This window comes from Symphodus melops, assembly GCF_947650265.1.
Source record: "Symphodus melops genome assembly, chromosome: 4".
NCBI classification, from domain to species: Eukaryota; Metazoa; Chordata; class Actinopteri; order Labriformes; family Labridae; genus Symphodus; species Symphodus melops.
Window position 1 is genome coordinate 9,120,972 of NC_136694.1, and position 24,908 is coordinate 9,145,879.

The 24,908-nt window shown below is 40.4% G+C and overlaps 1 protein-coding gene across 10 annotated transcripts in view; it reads left to right on the plus strand.

Annotated features, from left to right (window-relative positions):
- itpr1b (inositol 1,4,5-trisphosphate receptor, type 1b) overlaps positions 1 to 24,908 on the plus strand; it is a 75,778-nt gene that overhangs the window by 16,416 nt on the left and 34,454 nt on the right. The window contains exons 8-45 of one of the 10 annotated variants that reach the window (XM_079340449.1): positions 12 to 95; positions 320 to 466; positions 1,367 to 1,471; positions 1,668 to 1,712; positions 1,819 to 1,848; positions 2,336 to 2,490; positions 4,067 to 4,166; positions 4,241 to 4,401; positions 4,569 to 4,710; positions 4,794 to 4,952; positions 5,039 to 5,211; positions 6,230 to 6,349; positions 6,430 to 6,621; positions 6,944 to 7,195; positions 7,294 to 7,438; positions 7,531 to 7,684; positions 7,871 to 8,064; positions 8,148 to 8,286; positions 8,560 to 8,614; positions 8,713 to 8,878; positions 9,002 to 9,166; positions 9,312 to 9,383; positions 9,471 to 9,608; positions 9,745 to 9,870; positions 9,982 to 10,182; positions 10,346 to 10,597; positions 12,060 to 12,185; positions 12,419 to 12,547; positions 12,704 to 12,721; positions 13,219 to 13,245; positions 14,474 to 14,594; positions 14,711 to 14,895; positions 15,575 to 15,723; positions 15,845 to 15,956; positions 17,083 to 17,118; positions 21,726 to 21,761; positions 22,670 to 22,717; positions 23,206 to 23,335. In XM_079340449.1, the coding sequence (XP_079196575.1) occupies positions 12 to 95; positions 320 to 466; positions 1,367 to 1,471; positions 1,668 to 1,712; positions 1,819 to 1,848; positions 2,336 to 2,490; positions 4,067 to 4,166; positions 4,241 to 4,401; positions 4,569 to 4,710; positions 4,794 to 4,952; positions 5,039 to 5,211; positions 6,230 to 6,349; positions 6,430 to 6,621; positions 6,944 to 7,195; positions 7,294 to 7,438; positions 7,531 to 7,684; positions 7,871 to 8,064; positions 8,148 to 8,286; positions 8,560 to 8,614; positions 8,713 to 8,878; positions 9,002 to 9,166; positions 9,312 to 9,383; positions 9,471 to 9,608; positions 9,745 to 9,870; positions 9,982 to 10,182; positions 10,346 to 10,597; positions 12,060 to 12,185; positions 12,419 to 12,547; positions 12,704 to 12,721; positions 13,219 to 13,245; positions 14,474 to 14,594; positions 14,711 to 14,895; positions 15,575 to 15,723; positions 15,845 to 15,956; positions 17,083 to 17,118; positions 21,726 to 21,761; positions 22,670 to 22,717; positions 23,206 to 23,335 (4,789 nt within the window). The remainder of the gene's footprint in view (positions 1 to 11; positions 96 to 319; positions 467 to 1,366; positions 1,472 to 1,667; positions 1,713 to 1,818; positions 1,849 to 2,335; positions 2,491 to 4,066; positions 4,167 to 4,240; positions 4,402 to 4,568; positions 4,711 to 4,793; positions 4,953 to 5,038; positions 5,212 to 6,229; positions 6,350 to 6,429; positions 6,622 to 6,943; positions 7,196 to 7,293; positions 7,439 to 7,530; positions 7,685 to 7,870; positions 8,065 to 8,147; positions 8,287 to 8,559; positions 8,615 to 8,712; positions 8,879 to 9,001; positions 9,167 to 9,311; positions 9,384 to 9,470; positions 9,609 to 9,744; positions 9,871 to 9,981; positions 10,183 to 10,345; positions 10,598 to 12,059; positions 12,186 to 12,418; positions 12,548 to 12,703; positions 12,722 to 13,218; positions 13,246 to 14,473; positions 14,595 to 14,710; positions 14,896 to 15,574; positions 15,724 to 15,844; positions 15,957 to 17,082; positions 17,119 to 21,725; positions 21,762 to 22,669; positions 22,718 to 23,205; positions 23,336 to 24,908) is intronic. The other 9 variants (XM_079340451.1, XM_079340452.1, XM_079340457.1 and 6 more) reach the window with 9 other exon arrangements.

Here is a 24,908-nt window from a genome sequence, read left to right on the forward strand (position 1 = left end):
GTGTCTTTCAGGTGAACTCTGTAAATTGCAACACGAGTTGGAAAGTTGTTCTGTTTATGAAATGGAGTGACAACAAGGAAACAATACTTAAAGGGGTAAGGACCATTTTTTTTCATCAGACATCATCTTTGGAATGTGAAACACTTTATTTGTCAACGTCATAGCACACATACGAGTTGATATTAAACATTAAGTATATAGAATCAATGGCAAGTAGATTCAAATTGCAAGAAAATAATTGCATGTTTGTAAAATGTTGCTTTGAATGCGTTGCACATTCTACTTGCTTGTTCATGTGTGTGTCTGTACGTATCGACAGGGTGATGTAGTCCGGCTGTTCCATGCAGAGCAGGAGAAGTTTCTCACGTGTGACGACCACAGGAAGAAGCAGCACGTTTTCCTTCGAACAACTGGCCGCCAGTCTGCCACTTCTGCAACCAGCAGCAAAGCACTATGGGAAATAGAGGTTAAGACAAACATGTTTTTAAAAGAACAAAGTGATTTACTCTTGTTGTTTTTTTAAATCGAGTCATTGAGCTGATTAAAGTATTTTTTTAATGGTTTATTTGATAGGGACAGGTCAAATATGCAGCACTTTAATCCAAGTATCAGCGTGTTTATAGCCGAAATTTGCAACACTCACTCAATGATACTTCATAGACCTCCATTGAGAAATTGTTTAAGGTAAACATTTCACCACATATGTGGCTTGAACACCGTTTGGTTGAAATTATTATGGCAAGCAATGTAATAAAGCAGTGAGAGTGGGATATTTTAATAACACAAAAAACACAATATATACCAAATGCATACTTGATAGAGACTACATTCTGTATAAACGTATTACCCTCTAGGGCTTAATAGCATTTGTTTTTAAGAAATAATCATGGGTGAGGGTCCCTAGGAAAGCTTTTTTGTAAATAAAAGATTAAATCAGGGAAAAGGAAGGAGTTAACTGGCTACAGCGAGATACAATAAGACTTAACAATGACTTAGATACAAAACGAGTACAAGTCTGTTGCTGAACAAACCAGGATTTAGTGTTGATGTTCTCAGTATGCTCTAAGTGGTCAGGTAGTGAGTTCAAGCATTTTACTCCTTAATAAAAGAAAAAGTAGTTTGAGCAAAAGATATATTGCAAAATAAAACTCCACTTGAAGTTGCTCCGCTCTGTAGTCTCTGGCTGTGTTTACATAAAGGCTGAGGAGCAAGCCTGTTTATAAAGTGTAAAGGGGAATGGAAAAAGCTTCAAGTAATTAGTAGTGTTTGAGTGAAATCACAGAAATAATTATACTGTGAAACCAGACGAGCTCAGCTTTCTGCACATCTCATTAATCATCGTTTCCTTCTCTTTTGTCACTGTCAGGTTGTCCATCATGATCCGTGCAGGGGAGGTGCAGGCTACTGGAACAGCCTGTTCAGGTTTAAACACTTGGCCACAGGGTGTTACCTGGCTGCTGAGATGGGTGAGGTGTGTCAACTCCTTCTCTTTCAGCTCACTGTGCTCTGATTATGTAACAAACATTAAGACAACAAATTAAGATGTGATCACCAATAAGACGTGTAACATGTAAATATAAAGGAGGGAATTGAAAACCTGGGCAGGGCCCAGGATTTTAATAACATTATATTTAGGAGGGATTTTGACATGACACTATTTTTCCCAGGTTAATCAAGACTTTGAGGAGGAGAGTGCTGAGCAGCGCTCGTCGGTAAGACCATTTCTCGCATCCTTTGAGTGCTTTGCTCTGCTAGATGCCTTAATTCTGTTGATCTAATCAGTTCAATTCTGTGCTGGATCTTTGCTCTCCGCTCCAGGTTGTGGATTTTACACCCTTTAATTTCCAGGTACTGTCATATAATCTTTACTTGGCTGTAGCAAGTAAAGATTTTACAACAATCCCCGTACAGTACGTGATCATGTTACTTCCTCTGCTGTATGGCACATGAAATCACTTTTGAAATCTAGGTAATGTCTGCATATGTTATTAGCAACAGATTGGATTTCTTATGGTATCATCTGAGTTGATTGAAGTTACCATTAGGTGGCAGTGTTATACAAACCATTATCAGCCTTTCACTGATGTTGTGTTTCCCTTTAGTGATCTATTTACTGTTAAGTCCTAACCACTTGTGTTGATGACTGAAATGTATTTTACTTATTTGCAGAGTGAGGACAAGTAGATTGATGTGAAAATATTGAAACTATTCTGCCTCATCTTTTATCAGCACAAGTAGCTCCTTGATTTGTGGTTGTTAAATGCACTTTGCGAACTTTGTTACAAATGTTGAGCCCTTGCTTCAGTCCCTCTGCCTGCATGTGTTCTCCTTGTAGCTTGATGCGGATAATGAAGCTTTACGAGGTCGTCTGCGAGCTCCACAGGAGAAGATCATGTACAGTTTGGTGCCAGTTCCTGACGGCATGGATATTTCCTCCATCTTTGAGCTGGATCCTACTACTCTGAGAGGAGGTGACTCCATGGTGCCAAGGTATAATATTGATGTCAAGATAGATATATACACTGTACCTACGCACCTACTTATAGTGCCCTTTCTCAAAGCAGAATTTGACTGAAGGACTTTTATGAACACGAACATAATAATCTTTACAGCTTCCTACAACAACAGAGTTGGAAATAAAATGAATGATTAAAGATGGTGTGGGAATGTTAAAATAATCAAGGCTGTAAAAGAGAATGATAAGTGATTTTAAAGACCAAACTATTTAAAAAAAACCTTTTTCGGGAAAACACATTTCAGATACTCTTGTTCCTGTTAAAATATTTCAGGAACATTTAACAGAAAAGACGTTACCTGGTCTGGATTGGGCAGCTGTGGCTTATTGATAGAGTTCGTCATCGGTCAATCATAAAGTTTGGGTTTGAACCCCAGCTATGGTGGCTGGGAAGTGCAAAACAAAACAAAAAAGTGTAAAACACTTTTACAAAGATTTAGAAAAATGTTCATTTTATAAAACATTTCATGTGCTGGATGCTAAAAGCAATGATTTAGTTCTTTTAATTTTTTAGACAATCGTGTCTGCATTTCTTCTAAAATAAAAGTCCACCTCTCCCTGTCACTGCACGAGATGAGAACAGGATCTTTATGTTCCTAAGGCCTCCATTGTGTCACATCATCAGGTGTATGCGTGCATGCTGCAGGCTACAACTGTAAGCACCTCCCACTGCTACCCAGAATAACCCTGGCCCTCTAACTGTAGCCAAGGGACTAATTATTAATGCCTCGAAGAACCGGAAGACAAAGGTAATCCTGTTGGCTTTAGGAGGATTTCAAGAAACACCTGCCAAGAATATAGCTGCAGCCTGTTATCTGTGCATATGTTCTGACAAGCTGAACACACACACACACGCCTCTTGTTGCACACGTGAAGAGAGAACAAAGAACAAGTTGACTCAGACTTTACAAAGTGTAAAGGTTTTATTGCTTAATGACAGGAAGTTGACACTGTACAGGTTAATCCTGGCTAATCTGTAAAGTCACACATTTGGCTGAGGAGGCCATCATAAACAATCTCCTCCCTACCATATATATATATATATATACACACACACACACACACACACAAACACACACACACACACACACACACACACACACACACACACGCATACACCGGTACTGGCTTTTCTTTATATGCTCATGATGGTCCATTAAGATGTTTTATCAACATTTATGAGGCCTTGGAAATGTTTTGACTGTTACGTTTCAGCATGTAAATGTGATGTGAATTATGTTCTAATACTTTCAACCTAAATGGAGAAACTGAGTCAAGGTAAAGAATTTACTAATAGACGTCTTGATGAAAACCTTACATCTCTTTTTAATTCTGGTCATCGAAAAAAAACCTACTCTGACGCAAGATAATCATCAGACAAAGAATTTGATTGGCTAAATAGCTGTTGATGGGTTTACTTATTGAGCATGTTGTTGGGATCAACTGTGTATTTTCATCCTAACTGCCAGGTATTTAGAACACAAAGACACCTTGTACTGTTCTCTGAAGCGTCATTTTCATTTATCATCCCTTCCCCCCTGTTACTTTTAGGAGCTCCTATGTCAGGCTAAGACACCTGTGCACCAACACATGGGTGCACAGCACCAACAATCCCATCGACAAAGAGGAGGAGAAACCTGTCATGTTACGGGTGAGTAGCTTAGGAGCAGGTCTGCCACCGCTGATGTTTTTTAAACTGGAAAGTAAAACTATAGATCTTTTCAGATTGGAACCTCTGGAGTAAAAGAAGACAAGGAAGCTTTTGCTATAGTACCAGTGCCACCAGCTGAAGTGCGGGATCTAGACTTCGCCAATGATGCAAGTAAAGTGTTGGCGTCCATAGCTGGCAAACTTGAAAAGGGCACCATTACCCAAAATGAAAGGAGGTATGTAGCAAGCGATAAACTTCAGATTGTCCTCGATGATGTTTTTATTTATACATAGCTGTTGGGAAAAAAACCCAGACATCACTGATGTCACTGCATACGCACCTTTCTTTATGTCGTCTGTCATGATGTGCTGCTTGTATTTGACATCTACACTTTGCTTTCAGATTTGTGACTAAGCTCCTGGAAGATCTGGTTTTCTTTGTGGTGGACATCCCCAACAGTGGTCAGGATGTTTTGGAGATAATGGTTAACAAACCTGACCGGGAAAGACAGAAACTCATGAGAGAGCAGAATATCCTGAAGCAGGTCAGTCTGAAAGCTCGGAGTCCGTTACCGCACTGATGAGTTGTTACATTTCTGTGTATTCAAATGATGAATTTCCATTTCAGATTTTCAAACTTCTCCAAGCCCCTTTCACAGACAGTGGTGACGGTCCCATGCTGCGGCTGGAGGAGCTGGGAGACCAGCGCCATGCTCCTTTCAGACACATTTGCAGACTTTGCTACAGAGTTTTACGCCATTCCCAGCAGGATTACAGGAAGAACCAGGTAGGTGGCCACAACAATCTCACCCTAAACCCTGATCCCATGTCCTCTCTTTTGCACTGATAATTCCTCTTTCTATCAATTAACAGGAGTACATAGCCAAACAGTTCCGCTTCATGCAGAAGCAGATAGGATATGATGTGCTGGCTGAAGACACAATAACAGCTCTGCTTCACAACAACCGGAAGCTGCTAGAAAAACACATCACTGCAGCAGAGATAGACACATTTGTCACTCTGGTGAGGAAGAACCGGGAGCCAAGGTGAGGCTAAAAGAAAGGGACTTGCCTCACATTGTTTGTTAAATTGAACAAAGAAAACTCAGCTGGATTTGATTTCTGTTTTTTTACAGTTCCTAAAAAATGAATGCAAGTGTCTTCAAACATGAGCAGAGAACTAAAAGTGAAACTTTTTGTCAGCAAAGCAGCTTTAAGGATATTGGATTTTAATGTGGTTTCCCAGCCAACTGTTGGTGATAATGTGTGACAGGTTGATCCAGAATTTTAAAAGAAGAGGCGACGCTTTAAGCACTGAATGATACCATAATACGCATGCCCATGTCTATTAGCCGTATCATCAATCACATGACCCCGATAATCCAGACTGGTCTAAACATGCTGATGTCTACAGAGGATCTGTTCCTGCTGAATCTCTTCATGACACAAGGTTTCTGAGTGACTGGACGCTCTGTTGGTCATCTGAGATTCATAGAACTTTAGTTCCACATGTAACTTTTATTGTATTGAACCTCCTGTAGGTTCTCATTGATGGCCAAGAGGTCACAGCACAAAATGCCTTTAGGTGCACATCTGTCAAAAGAACAGGTGGTGCTGCAGTGGAAATATCAGGTCAGTCATGCAATAATGCTGCTAACTATTGACAACAAACATGAAAATGGAAACTCTTTCAGTTATTGTAACCACAAATGTAAATATGCAACGATGCTGGATGTGGGCAAAAAACACGCTGCAGTCCCTGTGACTAAAGAGACGTGACTTCGTCAATGGCGCAAAGATGTAAAGAAACAAATTCTCTGATGACATGGAATATAGACTAATCTAGGTCATCGAAGGTCACATATGACTTGGTTGGGGAAACCTCCAGGAAATGGTATGATTCAGTGGTTAAAGCATCACTAATGACGGTCAGGAAGGATGTCATTTTAAAGGTGTTAGTGGTTTTCTTTCTGTTGTGTGGACATGAGTATCTGTAGTATCTGTGACCCTCCAAAGTCAATGCAAAAATTTAAATAAATTGAATATTTTTGCTATCTGTACCCAGGTTTCTTGACTACCTCTCGGATCTTTGCGTGTCCATGCAAAAGTCTATCCCTGTGACACAGGAGCTTATCTGCAACGCAGTACTGGACCCTACCAATGCTGACATCCTCATTGAAACCAAGTAAGCTTCTCATTTGGTTTAGCGGTTACACTGGCAAAACTGCATTTGGCATCTTCTAATCATCTTATATCATTCACCAGATTGGTCCTGTCGAGGTTTGAGATTGAGACGACAACAAATGGAGACAGTCCATTGGAGGCAGAAGACGAAGAGGAGGTCTGGCTCTTCTGGAAAGACAACTGTAAGGAGATCCGGAGTAAGAGTGTCCGTGAGTTGGCTCAGGATGCAAAGGAGGGCCAGAAGGATGACCAGGATGTGGTTAGCTATTACAGGTGAACACTTTAAAAAGCACACGGCCTGTTTTGAAATCCTCATCTGAAGTTTGTGTTTCTTTTTAACATTTTACAAAATAATAATTTCTAGCTAGCTATGTGCAATATTTCTTCACTCTGATCAAAATCATTCTGATTAGGGATTTCAACTTCATTGTTTATATGGACGCTAAAATTAGCATATCCAAGTATGACGAGCATATACATGCATTTATCACCAAATACAAGTATTTAATCATAACAAAACCATTCTGTATTTTAATCTTCAGAATCCAGACACGATTTAATTCATTCCAAACTCATATGTATTATTTGTTCACAGGTGTCAGCTGAACCTCTTTGCACGGATGTGTCTGGACCGTCAGTACCTGGCCATCAACAAAATCTCAGGCCAGCTGGATGTGGATTTGATCCTGCGCTGTATGTCTGACGAGGACCTACCGTTTGACCTGCGGGCCTCGTTCTGCCGTCTTATGCTGCACATGCACGTGGACCGGGACCCCCAGGAGCAGGTCACACCTGTGAAATATGCCCGTCTGTGGTCTGAGATCCCTTCAAAGATTGCCATTGACGAGTGAGTTTGTCCCCATGAAGAAAAACATTCTGTTACGTGACTCTCACTCTGAACATCACGCAGCATCTCTAAGATGTGATTTTTTTCCTCTTATTAAGCAGCTATGACAACGACGGAACCACCAGAGATGAGATCAAAGAGCGCTTCTGCCTCACTATGGATTTTGTGGAGAACTACTTGAGAGAGGTGGTGTCACAGAACATTCCCTTCTCTGACAAGGAGAAAAACAAGCTTACTTTTGAGGTAACTCGTCATGTCGATGGTGAGGACAGACACGAAGGCACATGGTTTGGATTCAAAGTATAAATAATGATTTTGTCTTTCTTTGACTGCAGGTAGTGAACCTGGCAAGGAACCTCATATACTTTGGTTTCTACAACTTCAGTGACTTGCTTCGACTGACAAAGATCTTACTGAACATTTTAGACTGCGTCCATGTCAGCACCATTTACCCCATCAACAAAATCGAAAAGGGAGAAGAAAACAAAGGTAAACTTTCAGCTGCTGAAGCTGAACTACTTCTACTTCACTTCAAGTGTTTTTGTGTTCTGAAAGTATGTTCACATCGATTCAGTGTGTCATGGTTAATTCAATTGGCTGTTCATATTCAAAGATCTCATCAGAACAAGTGCTCATTTGAGTGTCATTATATGTGTGTTTTTGCACTGACTGAAGCTGGCAGTAATGTGATGAAGTCCATTCATGGAGTCGGGGAGTTAATGACTCAAGTAGTGCTGCGAGGAGGTGGACTGTTGCCCACCACACCAACTCATCAGCCGGAGGGAGATGTGGTTAAAACACAAACGGAACCAGAGAGAGAGGACATCATGGTCATGGACACGAAGCTCAAAGTCATCGAGATTCTTCAGGTAGGAAATCAGGGCGATGGTGATTCCTTTAAGGCAAAGCTATGTTTCTTGTTGATGCTCCAACTAATAATCTTTTTCTGTAGTTCATTTTGAATGTTCGGCTAGACTACAGGATCTCCTGCCTGCTTTGTATCTTCAAACGTGAGTTTGATGAGAACAACCCACAAGGCGACACCACTGCCAGTCAGAATGGATCCAATAATGTCACCAGTCAGATGCCAGGTATGATGCCATGTTATGATTGGACAGACATTTCATACAGAAGACATTATGTCTCATTTCACCAAGAAATAACGAGATGAAATCATTTCAGACTGGACTGAGCCATCATAAACAACATTTGTCTCACTTGTATTTTTTCTCCATGACGAGGTCAAATATCTGCTGTGGAATAAAGGCCTGAAGTAACAAAATCAGTGCCATCATTTACATGATTTTTTATTACATACATGATAAACCCAGATTCCTTTGACACATTGATTGTTTTTTCTTCAGGAAATCTTGACTTTGAGAACATTGAAGAACAGGCTGAGGGGATTTTTGGAGGAAGGTAATTCATAGTTTACCGTCTTTTGTCATCTACTGTGAAGGAGGCTAATGCATGACAGATTTAGATTTTTGTTCATCTCTTGACCCTTTGAATTTTAGTGAGGAGAACACTCCGCTAGACCTGGATGACCATGGTGGTCGTACCTTCCTAAGAGTCCTTCTCCACTTGACGATGCATGATTACCCTCCTCTTGTGTCTGGAGCACTTCACCTGCTCTTCAGGCACTTCAGCCAGAGACAGGAGGTTCTCATGGCCTTCAAACAAGTAGGCTTACTGCTTTTTTAACCAGCTGAGATCAAAATCACTACACGTGAATAAAAGTTGTATTTTGGATGTTAAATTATTTCTCAGACTAGATTTAAAGTGCATGCTCTTTATCAACTTTAGGTCCAGCTGCTGGTAACAAGTCAAGACGTAGATAACTACAAGCAGATCAAGTCCGATCTCGACCAACTGCGTTCTATCGTCGAGAAGTCTGAACTGTGGGTGTATAAGAGGCAGGGAGAAGATGGAGATGGAGACGGACCATCCGAGTCTGAAAGCAAAAAGAAGGTACAGTGAAACACAAGATGTAAATTAATTTTTTTCAAATTCATTGAAGAATAATAATCCTTCAAAATGATATATAAGTATAAGTAATGCTATAAGATATATTTGCCTCATTGTGACTTTTTTTTTTTTTTTTTTTTTTTTACAGGGAGACTCACATGGTTCAGACAAGAAGAAAACAGAGAGCACCAGCAGTTACAACTACAGGGTTGTAAAAGAGGTAAGCTTTTTTTTTTTTTTTTTTTTTCACTTTTTTGTGATATTTTGTTCTTGTAAATAAAATGAATGTGTGTCTGTGTATTCTCAGATTCTGATCCGTCTCAGTAAGCTGTGTGTCCAGGAGGGGAGCTCAGGGAAGAAGAGTAAGAAACAGCAGCAGAGGCTGCTGAGGAACATGGGCGCTCACAGTGTAGTGCTGGAACTCCTTCAGATCCCCTATGAGAAGGTGCAGCACTGCGTTTCAATAGAACATGCTGACGAGCAAGGACACATTAAAGCTCTGAATATCTTTGAAACATGTGAAGTTAGTCATGAATTGAAAGTGAACAAACATGAGTCTGATTGTGTTTTATCTGCATTAGGGCGAGGATGTCCGAATGCAGGAGATCATGAAACTTGCTCATGAGTTCCTGCAGAACTTCTGTGCAGGGAATCAGCAGAATCAGATTCTTCTCCACAAGCACATCAACCTGTTTCTAAACCCAGGGGTGAGTGTGAAGATGTACCTTGGGGGAATTGATAAATTTGTGTACATTCACATGCAATATGTAGCTGACAAAAACGGACATTTCTGTCAACCTCTCATCCATCTCTCTCAGATCCTCGAGGCAGTCACTATGCAGCACATATTCATGAATAACTTCCAGCTGTGCAGTGAGATCAATGAACGAGTTGTTCAACACTTTGTTCACTGTACTGAGAGTCATGGTCGACATGTCCAATACCTCAAGTTCCTGCAGACCATCGTAAAAGCTGAGAACAAGTTCATCAAGAAGTGTCAGGACATTGTCATGGCTGAGGTTGGTTCTATGTATGATGAGCTGATGATAAAATCAAGCAGAAAGACGTTAACTGTAAAATCAAAATAAAAGACATTGTGATAGAATAGGCATACAGAGCTGTATAAGCAACAACACACTTTGAATATGAGTCTGTTCATGTATGGGCCTCTTCTTCACTCAGCTTGTGAACTCTGGCGAGGATGTCCTGGTCTTCTACAACGACCGGGCGTCATTCCAGACCCTAATCCAGATGATGCGTTCAGAGCGAGACCGCATGGATGAAAACAGCCCTCTCATGTACCACATTCACCTTGTGGAACTGCTTGCTGTATGCACTGAGGGGAAGAACGTCTACACTGAGATTAAATGTAACTCCCTGCTGCCCCTGGATGACATTGTACGAGTCGTCACCCACGAAGACTGTATCCCTGAGGTATAACCATGATTGTAAATGGAAGAGAAGTGTATACGATTCAGCTCTTATATGGAAAGCATTTTGTTAAGTTTGCTCTACACTGAGTGGAAGTACTGAATGTAAAATTAAGGTCTTAACAATTACAACGACTGAATAACAATTGTTCATTATTCTAAGTTGAAGTTGTTTCCGGCTAATTAAGCAGCCATTTGATTTAAAATGACAAGAATAAGAATGACTTCTTAAACAGATGATGAAATCAAACTCCCTCTGGCTTTTTTAAAATCTGTCTTCAAACTGATGGGTTGGCACTTCCTTTCCCACACATGCTCAAATATGTTTTTTTTTTCTTTTTCCACACAATTGTACGTCCAACCGTAAGCCCTAATTGTCGTACAACTGAAAGATAACCAGCAAACTTTCCAAAAATGACAGATAAGCGAACCAACATCTGCGTTGCCTGATCTCACATGAAATTGATCGCATATCTTGTTTCCAGATGTTTATCAGCACTCTGTGCGGCTTTCACTCTCAGACACTAGCAGGTGAAGCGAGTTAGTAAAGGCGGGGGAACATGGAGACGGTAAGGGAGGGTGGAGGTATGAAGGGGGTGTGTCAAAAGCGAGCTTTTCATTGTTCTGGAAAAGTGCTCTAAATATTTCATAGTAAACCTTCAAGACAAGAAAACAAAAGAACAGCAAACCACTTGATTGAGTAACACAGTAGAAAGCAGAAGTCATACCTCATCCCATTCGCTACAAATCAACATGTCTTTTACATAAAATAAAAGTATGACATAAAAAAACAGGTCAGACTGAAGAATGTGATCACCTACATTTGAAAAAGTAGATAACTGTTGTCTACTTTAAACAATTACAGACCTTTGCCAGTTCAATGCATAGAGGAAAGTTAGGAGATTTTCTTAAAGGAATACTTCACCCATTTACATGAAGCTTTGTATCATTAGAAACATGGTAGCAGTGTTGAATGGGGGAATGCAAAATGAGGGCTGGACTCACAACCATTCAACACTGCTACCATGTTTCTAATGATACAAAGCTTCATGCAAATGAGTGAAGTATCCCTTTAAGTGAGTTGAAGACAATGTTGGTGAATTAAGATTGTTACTGAATTTGGCTTTCTTCTCCTAATTAAGCAATCCTTTATCATGTGGAGTCCAGTACTTTTTACATAAATTGTATTAAGTAAAAAAAGAATCTGTAGTTTAATTGTTTTTTTGTTTTTTTTTCTGGAGACTTTTTTGAAACAAAAGTTAATGGTCAAAGGTGGGTAAACTAAACTACATGGAAGTTTCCCTTTACTGCAGTGGATGGCACAATCTGCAGGTACAGCGAAGGCCAGCAGAATGAATGTGTTGCTCCATATACGCTGAGTGCAAGATGTTTGTTTGGAGAGCTAGATGCTGTCACCGCTGGTTTTTTATGTTGCTCATTCGATTTGTTTGTTTTGATGCTCATAGGTGAAGATTGCCTATATCAACTTCCTCAACCACTGCTATGTTGACACAGAGGTGGAGATGAAGGAGATTTATACCTCCAACCATATGTGGAAGCTGTTTGAGAACTTTCTGGTGGACATTTGTCGGGTAAGCCACGATGTATTTGTCCTCTGTAGTTGAGATTTGAGTGGTATTGGATTGATGGATGCATGGATCACTACAAAGACAGAGCGTGCTACCCTGCTTTATCTTATCTCACTGGTTTGGATGATTAAGCCAACACAGCATAAAGTGAACTGACACAACCTGTCACCCACATGCAGGAAGTGTGATCCAGTGGCCGTACGTCATGCTGATATATCTTTTCTGTCCTTACCTAGGTGTGCAACAACACCAGTGACAGGAAGCATGCAGATACCACGCTGGAGCGTTATGTAACTGAGACAGTCATGAGCATTGTCACATGTTTTTTTAGCTCTCCATTCTCTGACCAGAGCACGAGCCTACAGGTAATCTGAATCGAGTATTTACATACGTTTTTTAAGCATGTCTTACATTTACAATTTAAAGTCTATAAATGCATTTTTTCACTGAAGTTTAGTTGTTTGCTGATAAAACACCAATAAACATATAGGCAATAAAATATGGTTCTTCCCTCTACATAGATGGCACGTCATATGTATGTAAGTATTTGTAAAACCCCCCCCCCATCCCCCCCACGGTTGTTTCCAAACTTGTCTCTGAATGTTTCGAAAGTATCCTCACTGTGTGGGCTTACACGTTTGATGGCTTAGTCAGCAGACGGACTCTGTTGTTCCCAGATCTGTGGGTGTGTTGCACAAGGTTTTGCTGGGATTTGGTGCAGATAATGTATGCAAGCAACATGGTCACTTCATTTCTTAGACCTTATTGTAACAATGTCCTGTCACCCACAAAGTTCCCAATAAATCATCGGCAGTACCCTCTATAGCTTGCCTCATTCCTGTACTCCACAGTATGTTAAATATATACATCTGCCCAACTGAAATTCTATTCTCCTTTTGTTGAGACAGTTTGTTTCGAGTTGACCCCAAGTAGTATTAGTTACTTTTCTTTCATGTAAACCTTTCCCCTTTCTGAGAATTCTGAAAGTTTAGTTCTTCCAATTATTGATGACATCATGACCCTCTTTCTTTGACAGGCTGCCTTTCTTGGAAAGATAACTGAGGTATTTATAGTACTGTGGCTAGCTGATCTTGCTAGCAAGCTCTTTCATTATGGTGGTTGAAATCAGTTAAACCGGTCAGTAAAAAGCTGGATTTATTCGATGTCTTGGAACTACATTATGTTCATGAACAGCTGACCCATACGGTGGTTGGGAAGTGTAAAATTACAAAGTTTGATTGAGTGAAGGGTGATTTTGTTTGTTTTGGCGGACAGTATGGGTTGGAAGGAAATCGTGATTCTTCTCTTCTAATATTTAAAATCAATTAATAATTTCCCAAAAATTATTTCCAAGAAATAAATCCAAGTCCTTCGTTTGTGGTCTGCATAAATCTTACACAGAGGAAAGTGCTCCATTTCTAATTTTCTCAACTCATGAGACTCCTCCCCCCTCCCCTGATTTCTCCACTCATGGACTCCAATCCAAGCCTAGAGTAAAACTTTTTCGCAGGTCCTCCATTGTTATTCTCGCTAAAACTTAAAGGGTCTCATTTCTACAGGGTCACTTGATCACTTGGTGCTTGATTCATGTTATATTTGGACCACAGCACAGATGTTTCATTGAGAGCACAGCGGACTGTTTGAAAAGATAAAAAAGGGGACAATCTGTCCTCTTTAATGTAATGTTTTGGGTATACACAGATTATTAATATAGACATTAATAAATTCATTCAAATGAAATTATCCGCCAAGTCTTACTGCCAAAACAAACAATGACCCCGAACTCGATCACTTCCGGGTCACTTCCAACCTTTCCGTCAACGTTCTGTTGTTTGTAAATTTGTTTGGGGACTGGTGAAAGTGTTCTGCTACTTTTACATTTGTCACACCTTGTACTTTTGTTTTATAAAATAACAGTAAGTCTGGTCCTTGGTAATATTGTTTTAGTTTTTTTTTAATTTTGTTCTATAAAATGTAAAAATGTTTTTTCGATATGCAAATTAGTCTCAAATTGTGTAAAATGTTTGTCACATTTTGCTTTGCACTTCCCAGCCACCGTAGACCTTTCTGAACTTAAGCTGTAGACTCTTCCACCATAGTATCCTCACAGTGACATTTCTAGCACAAGTTGGGTTCGGAGTTCAACCTTACAGTGGCCCTAATAGTATCTTTCTTGATAAATAGATTCTTACACACGTTTTTCTCCTCTTTCTACACAGTGTATGTTTTCCTTTTGTCTGCAGTTCTCTCTTGGGTTCTTCTTCTAATTTGCTTGTTTGTCTGTCTTACAGACTCGTCAGCCGGTATTTGTACAACTGCTTCAGGGAGTTTTCAGAGTGTACCACTGTAACTGGCTGAACCCTGTTCAGAAGGCCTCAGTGGAGGCTTGCATCAAAGTCCTCTCAGACGTGGGTAAGAAAACATCCACCACACTTTATCAACATGGAAATGTTATTGAGCTATAAATGCTGTTATGGCTCATGATGAAAGTATTAAAACTACAAATCTACATTCTTACCTCTACACAGCTAAAAGCAGAGCCATAGCCATCCCTGTGGACTTGGACAGTCAAGTGAACAACTTATTTGTGAAGTCCAATAATGTTGTGCAGAAGAGCATCCTCAGCTGGAGACTGTCTGCAAAGAACACCTCAAGACGAGACTCTGGACTGACTACCTGCAAAGACTACAGAAACATCATTGAGAGGCTACAGGTAGAAAGACTGTCTTCATTATCATTACCCTCAGTGCAAAACATGTGATTACATTATTTAGTTTTACTAGTTCGATCAAACATTTACATTGGTCAAATTATTGTCAATTATTGACATTCATTATTTCCAGTGGGACAGGTTGCGTATAGAGCTGTAGTTGTGCGTCATATGCATGGTTTTCATGTTGAAAGCACAATGTTTATTGTGCTCGATAATATTTCTATCATATGCAATACTACTCAGTTCCCACTTCAGATCCGCACAAGAATGACCGAGGGAGCTTCTGTGATACTGCTTCTAATGAGTTTGAATATTTAACACTACTATGACTGAGCATGGTGATGTTTAATGTATTAATAATAATGATTAATAATTAATTAAGCACAATTTAATTTTAGGGAGAAAAAGGCTTCAAAGGATTGGTAAAGTCCTGGAATAACAAATTGCCATAATTGTACCTTCTGCTTTAATCAATGAGTGAATCAGAGATCTAAGACGTGATTAGATTTATTCAACTTAACTTCTATGCGTGTGTATGTACAATGTTGACATTATGTGTCAGTGTTGAGTCTGTAAACTTGTCATCAAAAAATGACCTGGTAGTTTTCTTTTTGTTGTTTTTTTGTTTGGAGAAGGAGACATTGTCTAAGCTGTGCTGGTTTGTGTCTCTGCTCTGTAGGACATAGTGTCAGCGCTGGAGGACCGTCTGAGGCCGCTGGTCCAAGCGGAGCTTTCGGTGCTTGTGGATGTTCTGCACCGCCCAGAGCTGCTCTTCCCTGAGAACACTGAGGCTCGCAAGAAATGCGAAAGCGGTGGATTCATATCGAAGTAAGTTTGAAGATCCATCCTCAGAGGTTTGTTTGTTTAACGCAGGGATCATACCACATCAAGATTTCATTCATCCATAAGTAACTATGTCCTCATCTTTCTTTCCCCCACTCCTGCCCAGATTGATCAAACACACCAAGCAGCTGCTGGAGGAGAATGAGGAGCGTCTCTGCATCAAAGTACTGCAAACTCTAAGGGAAATGATGACTAAAGACCGGGGCTATGGGGAGAAGGTACGGACCCTCTCACTTTTCAGCTTTCACTCATTAGTTTTATAGTCGTGTCCAGGATACAGTTTACTTTCCCCACCACACCCCACTTACTGGAAAAACACAAGACTGAAAAAAAAGAAACACAAAAGCAGAAGCTGAACTCTTGCTTGGTGGCCTCTGGAGTCTGGAGGCTAAACAGAAAAAATCCTCACAGATGTTATTGAGTCTTTTGTTAATGAAACCGTTTGTGACTACTAAGGGCCGTGTCTAGTTTGAATTTAGGCACAGAGATACAGATTTAATGAAAAGAAAAACCTTTCCCCAAAAACCTTGTTAATAAGTAAAACAACATTTAGTAACATATATTAACATGATTAATGCTATTAACAACATGCATGCACTCATTATTAACTATTTGACAACATTACTGGTAAACTAACAACCTGTAGTGATATCGAGTGGATTGCTTGAACTCAGGTTGTTTTCACAACAACAAAGTCAACCCATAAATGAGCTAATAAACCTACATCTATATCAACTCTCAGATAATATATCTCATGCGTGGTTCACATTGGAAACACAAATCTGAAAAAACCCTCAAGTTTTCGGGAGGAGCTGCATTTGTTGGCGCTAAAAGTGTTTCTCCTTCCGGCCCCCTCGTATTTTTTTTCTGCATAAGGTCCAAGTGAGAACACAGCAGGACGTAATCTTAGAGAATAAACCTTGAAGTCGGCCGTAGATGCACACGACAGTTCAGTTCATGCACAGAATAGAACTGCTGCGTTATGTTTTCTGTTCTTCTCCGTTATTTTGATTGCATTGATACATGAAGGCAACTATTCTTATTATATTGTTGTGATGTGGACTTAGTTGCACTGTTACCCGCTGTGAGGTGCATGTGTGAACGACAGGATCCGGGGCATTTCAGGGGGGCATTTCTCCTGAAATTCTCTTGACCTTTTCAGGAGTGCAAATGTAAAGGACGCTTTAGTGAACCACTTGTTGAATTAGGTGAGGGGATATGAACCTTTCCCTGTTTGCTCCAGCATGTTTTTGTTTTTTCTTTACATTTGCACTCTGATCAAGCTTTGACTTACTAATCAAGCTCTGCTAACTTTCTGCTTTCTATACTTTTTTTCTCCTGCAGCTGATTGCCTTTGATGATGAAATGGATGTGGCTGAGGTTGATAATTTTCTTATTCCTGAGATGTGCATCTTTGTTGTCTCCCACTAACAGTATGAACATGCTTTTCCTGCAAGTAGACATTTCCAGCATCCCACTGTCATCTCTGACACTTCATCCCTAGCTCAGTTCATCCCTCCCTAATGTGTGCCAGTGTAAGAGTCTCTCCTTAGCTCATTGTCAACATGTAGTGTATTGCTAGCATGTCTAGCTCTCATTATGCAAGTTGCTTGCCTGTTATGCCTGAAAGTAGTTATCTGCTAACTGTGTCTATTAGAATTCCCCATTCAAGGAAAAGGTTAGTTAGACAAATATCAGTGTTGATGGTTGACTTCACGGATATAATCAGCATTCAACAGTAAATAATATAAAGGTGTTATTAGCCATAAACAGAATGCTACACGTTTCCTGTGGCAGAATCTGTGTCCAGGTAAAAAAAAATTATCTGATATTGTGTGGGACTTTCTGGCCCGAGAAAATTTTGTTAAGGGACTATTTTTTACTATCTTTTACCCAAACTTTCACATCCACACAGACTGGACGGTTCTCTTTCCCTAAGGGGGGGGGGCATCACACCCATCGCAAGAAGCATGAATCAGGTTTACAAAAAAACAAACAAAAAACCCCCCAAAACATCCCTCTCCACTCCTGCAGAGAGATAAGATTCAGCAAAACCAAGAGAGCAGAATGACATCAGCAGAGAGAGAGAACGATAAGGTCCACTGTACATACCTCTTGTAACATCTGTTGCTCTGTGACATGCACACGTTACCACATTTAAAAACACAAACATTTAAACGGTTCATGACTGACTTAACATTTAGTGTTTTTTGTTTTTTTTAAATGTTCAGCGTTTAAACGTATCATAGTCGCACCTATTGGAAATCCTTTCACTTTACACTTCATTCTTCTGTCCCCAAAGAGACGGATACCTTCAATAACACACCGTCTTATCTTTCACCATAGACATGTTTTGTAAATGCCATTAGGTCATTTTGATCATTATTCATCAAATCCTTATGGGAGTTGTTGTTTTCCTTCATTATATTTCGGTCACTTCATTTACATGCCTCATGCTCCCTGATGATAGATGGTGACGAGAGAGCGTATTCTACTAAAGCCCTTTGCCAACATCACAAGAGCAGGTGTGAGTGTATATATAGAAGAGGATACTCTATCTGACTGATGGTTCATAACACAGGGGCACGAGGATCTTGTACAAATATTTGTGAGGCCATGATCTTTTTAGGAAGTGGATGAAACGGGTTTCTTCTTTCTGTTTATGATGAGCGGTCACAGGAATTCTAGGTGTGACTACAGAGGAACCATATCTCACATGTCACTATGACTAATATCACATGATCAGGCCAATCCTACACACATCTATTCAGAGGTCGTAAGGGATTTGTGTTAAGGTCACATTTTGTTATTGTTCATCATATTCTGGGTCGATGTTTTTAAAGAACTAAAAATAAAGCTTCTGGATTTCATGGTTAAAAAACCGGGAGCGAAATATTTGTGGTAAAGTGCTCAAAGATCCTGAACAATCCATACATCCATCATTATTCAGAACATTATTCCCCCTTAAGGTTTAAATCTGCATTTCACCCTCTTTAAAGCTTTTCTTGTTTTGAACCTTATAGGATGTCTCGTCGTCTTTTAATCGAAGCTTTAAAAATTCCAGCTACTTAGAATGTATCTCGAGTTAAAATAAGCAAATCCCATCTGCCCATGGAAACTGTGTCATATAACATTTTCAGCGTTTAGAAAGTGGACCTCTTACTGACTTTGATTAGCAAACAATTTGTAATGTGTGCTTGTTTTTTGCAGGTTTGATACAAATAATTCCATTTCTTTATCTGCGTATACCAGAGATGGATTCTTTTTTTTAAAGCAGAAAAGCACCAAAGGGTGAAATACAAGGCAACACTTGCGATGTAGCGTTTGGGGAGTAGAAGGGAAGTGAGCGCTGATGTTGGTAATGGAACAACAGTTGGCGAGGGTCATTCCAGAGTTGCTAAGAAGGGAACAGGAAGTGTGTTGGACTGTTATGTCTGTCTCCTTTTCACTCCTCCCTCACTCCTTACACATTCTTCTTCTTACTGTAGCAATGGAAATCCCCAACTTCCACACAAACAGTGCTGTTCTCACAGACCGGGGCCTTTGTTCCAGTGGCTCCTCCCTTTTTAAGAACGTACACATGCCTCACCCCTGCAGCACATGCTGTGTGTCACTCATTCATGCGCACGCTCACATTGACAACAGCACACAGTGCTCTGACTGTTGAATGGCAGCATGTTTGTGCATACGATTCAGATGAGAGAGCAAAACCCCAACTTCCTCTCAGCAGCAGCAGCAGCAGCAGCAGCAGCAAGCTAAACTGCCATGATAGCTGTTATGTAACCCCAGGATTTATCCTGCTGCTGCTCTCTGACCCACACCGCACCTCCCTCCCTGCAGCTGTCAGTTTCACTGCTGTTTGACAGACCCTGTCATACTTCTAGTTGTTGCATGCCCAGTCTCTGGTATTTTTTTTTTGTGTGTTTGTGTTTGTATTTTTTTTTCTATTTAAGAATGTGCATGCAGGGTAACCGAATAAAGCACAGTGAGCCCCTACCCCATTATTGGAGGTTATCTCGCTCTTCCAGAAATAGAAACGTGATCGAATGTGAGCCAGGGCAAACGAGACGCGACCAGACGGCCTGCCTCCTTGTCAGACCTGGTCTTGTCATTCACTCCGAGTGTTTGTCTTTCCTTCACATGCATGTGAACCTCTCTGTTGGAGAGACCATGAGGGGTTGAAGAGGTCAGGTGGAGATGATGTCTCTGTCTTATTCCAGTGACGTAACGTGCTTTGCTGAGGACGGTGCGGGGCAGTGAACACGTAACCTATGCATGTAGTTACAGTTATATAAGGGTCTATTTCTATGCCACTGTGGTGGTCTCTGTGTGTAGCACTTAGGCACTGCGTTTTTCAAGCTCTCAATATGCATCTTTTGCAAGCCCCACACAGTTATACAATCAGGTTTGAGTTTGTGTAGATGCTAAGTTTACTGCTTCCTTTTTTGTTAATGTGATTCTGTGACCACTTCCCTATCAACTCTTTATTAATACTGAGTTTTGTCCATCACTTTCACTTTCACGGCCATGCTTTGTCCTTCAACACTCTCTGGTTTCAGTGTACATCTCATGTCGCTGTCACTCCCATCACTAACTTTTCCAAACGGCCTCAGATAGGCTCTGCTTGTCCTGGTTTGTGCTTCCGCCTGTTACTGTAGACTGAAGTCAGGAGGCACAGGCCTGTTTTATGTCTTGATCAACAGGGGGCGCTGCAGACATTCTTCAGCAACACTGTCCCAGTTTCCTTCACTTAATGCTGCACGAGTCTTGGGCTCCAGCCAGCTCTCAGAAAGCAGTTACATAAGAGCAAGCAGTTTCTCCCTTTTTTTCTTTTTTTTTTTTTACATTTTCTGGAATTTTAAACTTTGAACTGATGTTTGACCTTCACTGGAAATGAGCAATAAAAGTTCATCAGGGATCTCTCTCGCTGTCATGCAACTCTATCCAGACAGAACAGGTTAGGGAGTGTGGCCATGTAAAAGTTGGGTTTTATTTTGGGTGCAGTTCAGTCTGCATAACGCCAGGTGCCAAATCTAGGCCTAACATATTTTTGCAACAAAAAAATCTTGAAAGACATCATACGGCTTTAGTGTCTGTTTTGCTCAAATGTTCTGGTATTAGTCTGAGAAATGTAATGTGTAGATGTTGCTTATTATGTGCAGTGTGAAAAGTGGAATTGATGTAAAAAGTGAAGTTGCGTCAGTAATGCATCACCATTTTTCTGTGGAAATCGTTTTGCTGACGTAAAAGGGGCATGATGTAGGGAAATTCCTGTCCAGTTGCACAATTAATCAGCATAAACCTCCATGAATACATTACAGAGGAACACAAATGCCCACTTACAGTTGCTTAAGGTTTGTTATTACGTTTGTCACATCCACTACCTTCAATACCTTTGCATCGTCTTTGTGATTTTTTGAGCTTTGTCCGTTTAAACGAGAAGTTTACTCATAAAGAAATGAAAATTCAATCAAATATGAAGATTTAATGAACACTTTCTACTTCTGTCTGTTACTGTTTGGCTAATATTTACGTGCAGCACTTTGCAGGAGATGAACAGTGACTCACAGAATACTAAACGCACTTCAGCGTTTATAGTCTGGAGTTCTTTTCTTGTATGTAGTTTCTACTCTATTTCTTTGGTAGGTTACTGCTGTTTATCAAACAAGCAGTTTGATGAATGTAGCTTCATGAAATCATATAAAACAACATTAATATATTGGAGGGAATTTTAAATCAGCATGTTCACATGTTCTTGTCATGCCTTCTTCTGTACCTGCCCTGCCGTGTACATGTGGGTGCACTCAAAGGAAGCAGCGTGACGATATTTCGACGCTTCAGTAAATAGCAGCTTTCAGGGACACGAGGTCTGTTAAGGTTGCACTTTTTTTTTTTTTAGTGAGGGTGCTACTATTTGGAGGAAGAGCAGCATCACTAAATTAGCATCTTCTAACTTTGACTAACATCACCCTTTTATTTCCAATCAGCTGGCACCTCCACCTGAGCCTGAAGTCCCTGCTGAGGTGTGTTTAAGACCCATACTGCCCCGCTTCCTGCCCATGTGTCACTGCTGATCAAAGATCATCTTTCATATACTAATTCCACCCCATTACACTTTGGTTCAGTTTTGAACTCCTGTTAATCTAAAAAGATAAGCGTAACAACCATCGACGTCGTGTGTCCTGCTATAAAGGACTCTCTGTGCATTGTTCACCCTTTTAAGATCTTAAATGACGGTGGATATCAGCCGTTGTTTGTGCCCCTACTCCTTCCTTGGTTTTTGAGCAAAGTCCAATATCCTGACCTTCTTTTAGGGGGAAAGTGGGGTTGACATGGATGAGGTGTTTTTCTGTGCCACATTGGTGCTTACATTTTGAGTCAGTAGCTTACGGCTACATTATGTGTTATGTAACCTGGGCAGGGCGTTTTTTGTTTTTTTTCCCCTCTCATGGCTTGTGTTTCTCCCTCCTGGCAGCTTGTCACTGTAAATAATTTGTGCTCCTTACCACGTTGACAAATAAGGGAGGCACCAAAAGGCAAAAACCTGGACATTTGAAGTTTACCATGTAGGACTCATGAGTGTCATGAGTGTAGAACTTTCTCCAGGTTGAAGAAAACTGTTGATACATAAACTATCAAGATTTTTTTTTTTTTGATAATCTCCATTACAAAATATTATGTAGTTATTAAGTGCTCTTAAAACTGTCCTTTTTTTGCATGAAGCCCTTGCATTTGCATTTTTCAGCCTCACATCTTCCCTGACACAACCACGTCCCTTTTAACTGCATGATCTTAATTGCACCCAGTTTTCTGCATGCTATAGAAATAACTAATTTGCACTGTTAACCCCTAATTTATTCCTATTTTCTTTTCCAAATTTTCTTTCTCACTGTTTTTGTATCGCTTTCTGCTAACTTACCTCACCTTTAAGGAGCTTGATCCAAACCAGCCACAGAAACAACTGGATGATCAAAGGAGGGTAGGTACTGAGTTTGGTTTGCTGTGGTCTGGTCCAGAGCAGCATCTTATTGATGCTTGATGACTAACTGCTGTGATGCCCTGACAGTCCCCCTGCTTTCACGGCATGCTACTCACTTTCTCCCCTGTCACTTTTACAATGTGTAGCATGTGGGTTTAATCTACGGATGGTCTAAAATGTGGGCTTTCTTCTTTTCTTTGACGGCCTGTGACATGTCAGGCCCAACGGAACCATGTAGGTGACTTTGGAACAATAATTCCAAACCAATATAGACGATACTGAATAAGTTTAGACTCAACAGTGAGGATCCCAGAGGAGGAGGGCCAAATAATATTGTGTGTATTAGTTTGACTCAGGCAGATATTTCAAGTGTAGTCTAAAGAGGAGGGGATCAATAATTTGAAAATAAATATGTATTTTTCATGTTTTTTCCTTAAAGGGCTTTATTTTGTCCAGGCAACCTTACGAGCATCCATTTTCACTAACAGGGCGAAGCTCTGCGGCAGATCCTGGTCAATCGATACTACGGGAACATCAAACCTGGTCAGAGGAGAGAGAGTCTCACCCCCTTCAGCAATGGTCCACTTGCTTCTGGAGCTCCAGGAAAATCTCCTACAGGTCAGTGTGTAGCTAAACAACATCAGCGTCTATATGGTTATGCTCATAAAGAAAACAGGCTTTTCGATTTCTTTAGTTGTATACACAGTTAAATAGTTAATAGCTGCCAGCTGCATTCAAGAAGCTTGTCAAATATTTGGTAAATTATAAACAAGCAATTACACAAAAGCTTTCACATGCCAATCGTGCCATTCAGACTTGATCTTTATTTACAAGAATTAACAATTTCCTTGTCTTCAGTTTTATGTGATACACCAAAAGTAAGCAAGAATAGTCTTCATAAAACCCAAAAACACAACTTAAAAAAAAAAAAAAGCCCAAGTTCAAAGCTCTGTACGATAGACAGACATAAGAAACGCATGAAACATTTGGTGAAAATATTACATTTAAAATGAATTCAATTAGTTTATCGAACAAGTGATTGGCTTTCATTTGATTTTGGAATACACTTGAATAATTCAAACCGTTTACGTGTTGCGATACCTTGACAGCACTGTAAAGAAGTACCGCTGTCGTTACGGCCTTCACTTACACATTGCATCTGTAACAAAGTATTATTGATGTCGCAGTGTGTGAATCCATGTGAGGAAGCCCAAGACGCAGGAACTTCACATACACGCACACTCAGACATGCACACACACGCATTAACACACAGCAGTGTATCTCTTCGCCAGCTCTGAGGTTCCACATGGCCAGAGTATTCTCCCATTAAGCCTCTGTTACTACCTCTCATGTCAGATCAGGGGCTTAAGGACTTTGGCCCGCCATTCAACACCCATGCCTCACATATTGTTGGCGAGGCATAAAAGGGCTAAAGTATCCTGTCTTTAACTGGCTATCTGTGAATGTCAATGCAAAGACTTGCCTATCAACTGATGTGATGCACTACTTCCACGAAGTCACAGTAAAAACAAGAAAGCTCTGGTGTGTCTGCGTCACCCACCCGGACCACAGTATCCTCGTCTTTGTGCGTTTGCTTCATAATAACACATTCACAGAAGAACAGGTACTATACACCTTTTTTTCTGTCAGTTTTGGTCAATCAAGAATCCACTTCAACAATGTTATTCACACAATTAAAACAGACATTTTATTCACTCATTGTAAAGCCTTTTTGTTTCTGATCACAGCGATGGCTCTTCCTTAATCCAACAACGGAGATAAATATGATCTTATTCACAGCCACGGCCTTGTGCTCATTTACGCTCTTGGACCTCTGCTCTGATACTGAACAAACTGCAGGCCGTGTTGTTGCCAGGCGACCAGTGAGCCAAGCTCCGTCTAGAATGGGATGTGTTGTTGATTCAGTGGTTCACCCAGCCAGAGATGGCTCTGATGGGTGCTGTTATCTCACCACTACTTCACTGACTCATTATAGGAGCCGACAGCAGCAGCAGCAGCAGCAGCAGGACTTGAAGTACAGCCACAGATTACAGACACGTCTGACTCTGTGGCTGAATGGATGTACATGAAAACTTGAACTTATAACGTGTATCACACACGCCTGGACGTCCCATATCAAATTTAAATATGTTGTTTTCTCTTTATGAAATCTTTTTTTTTGTGGTAATA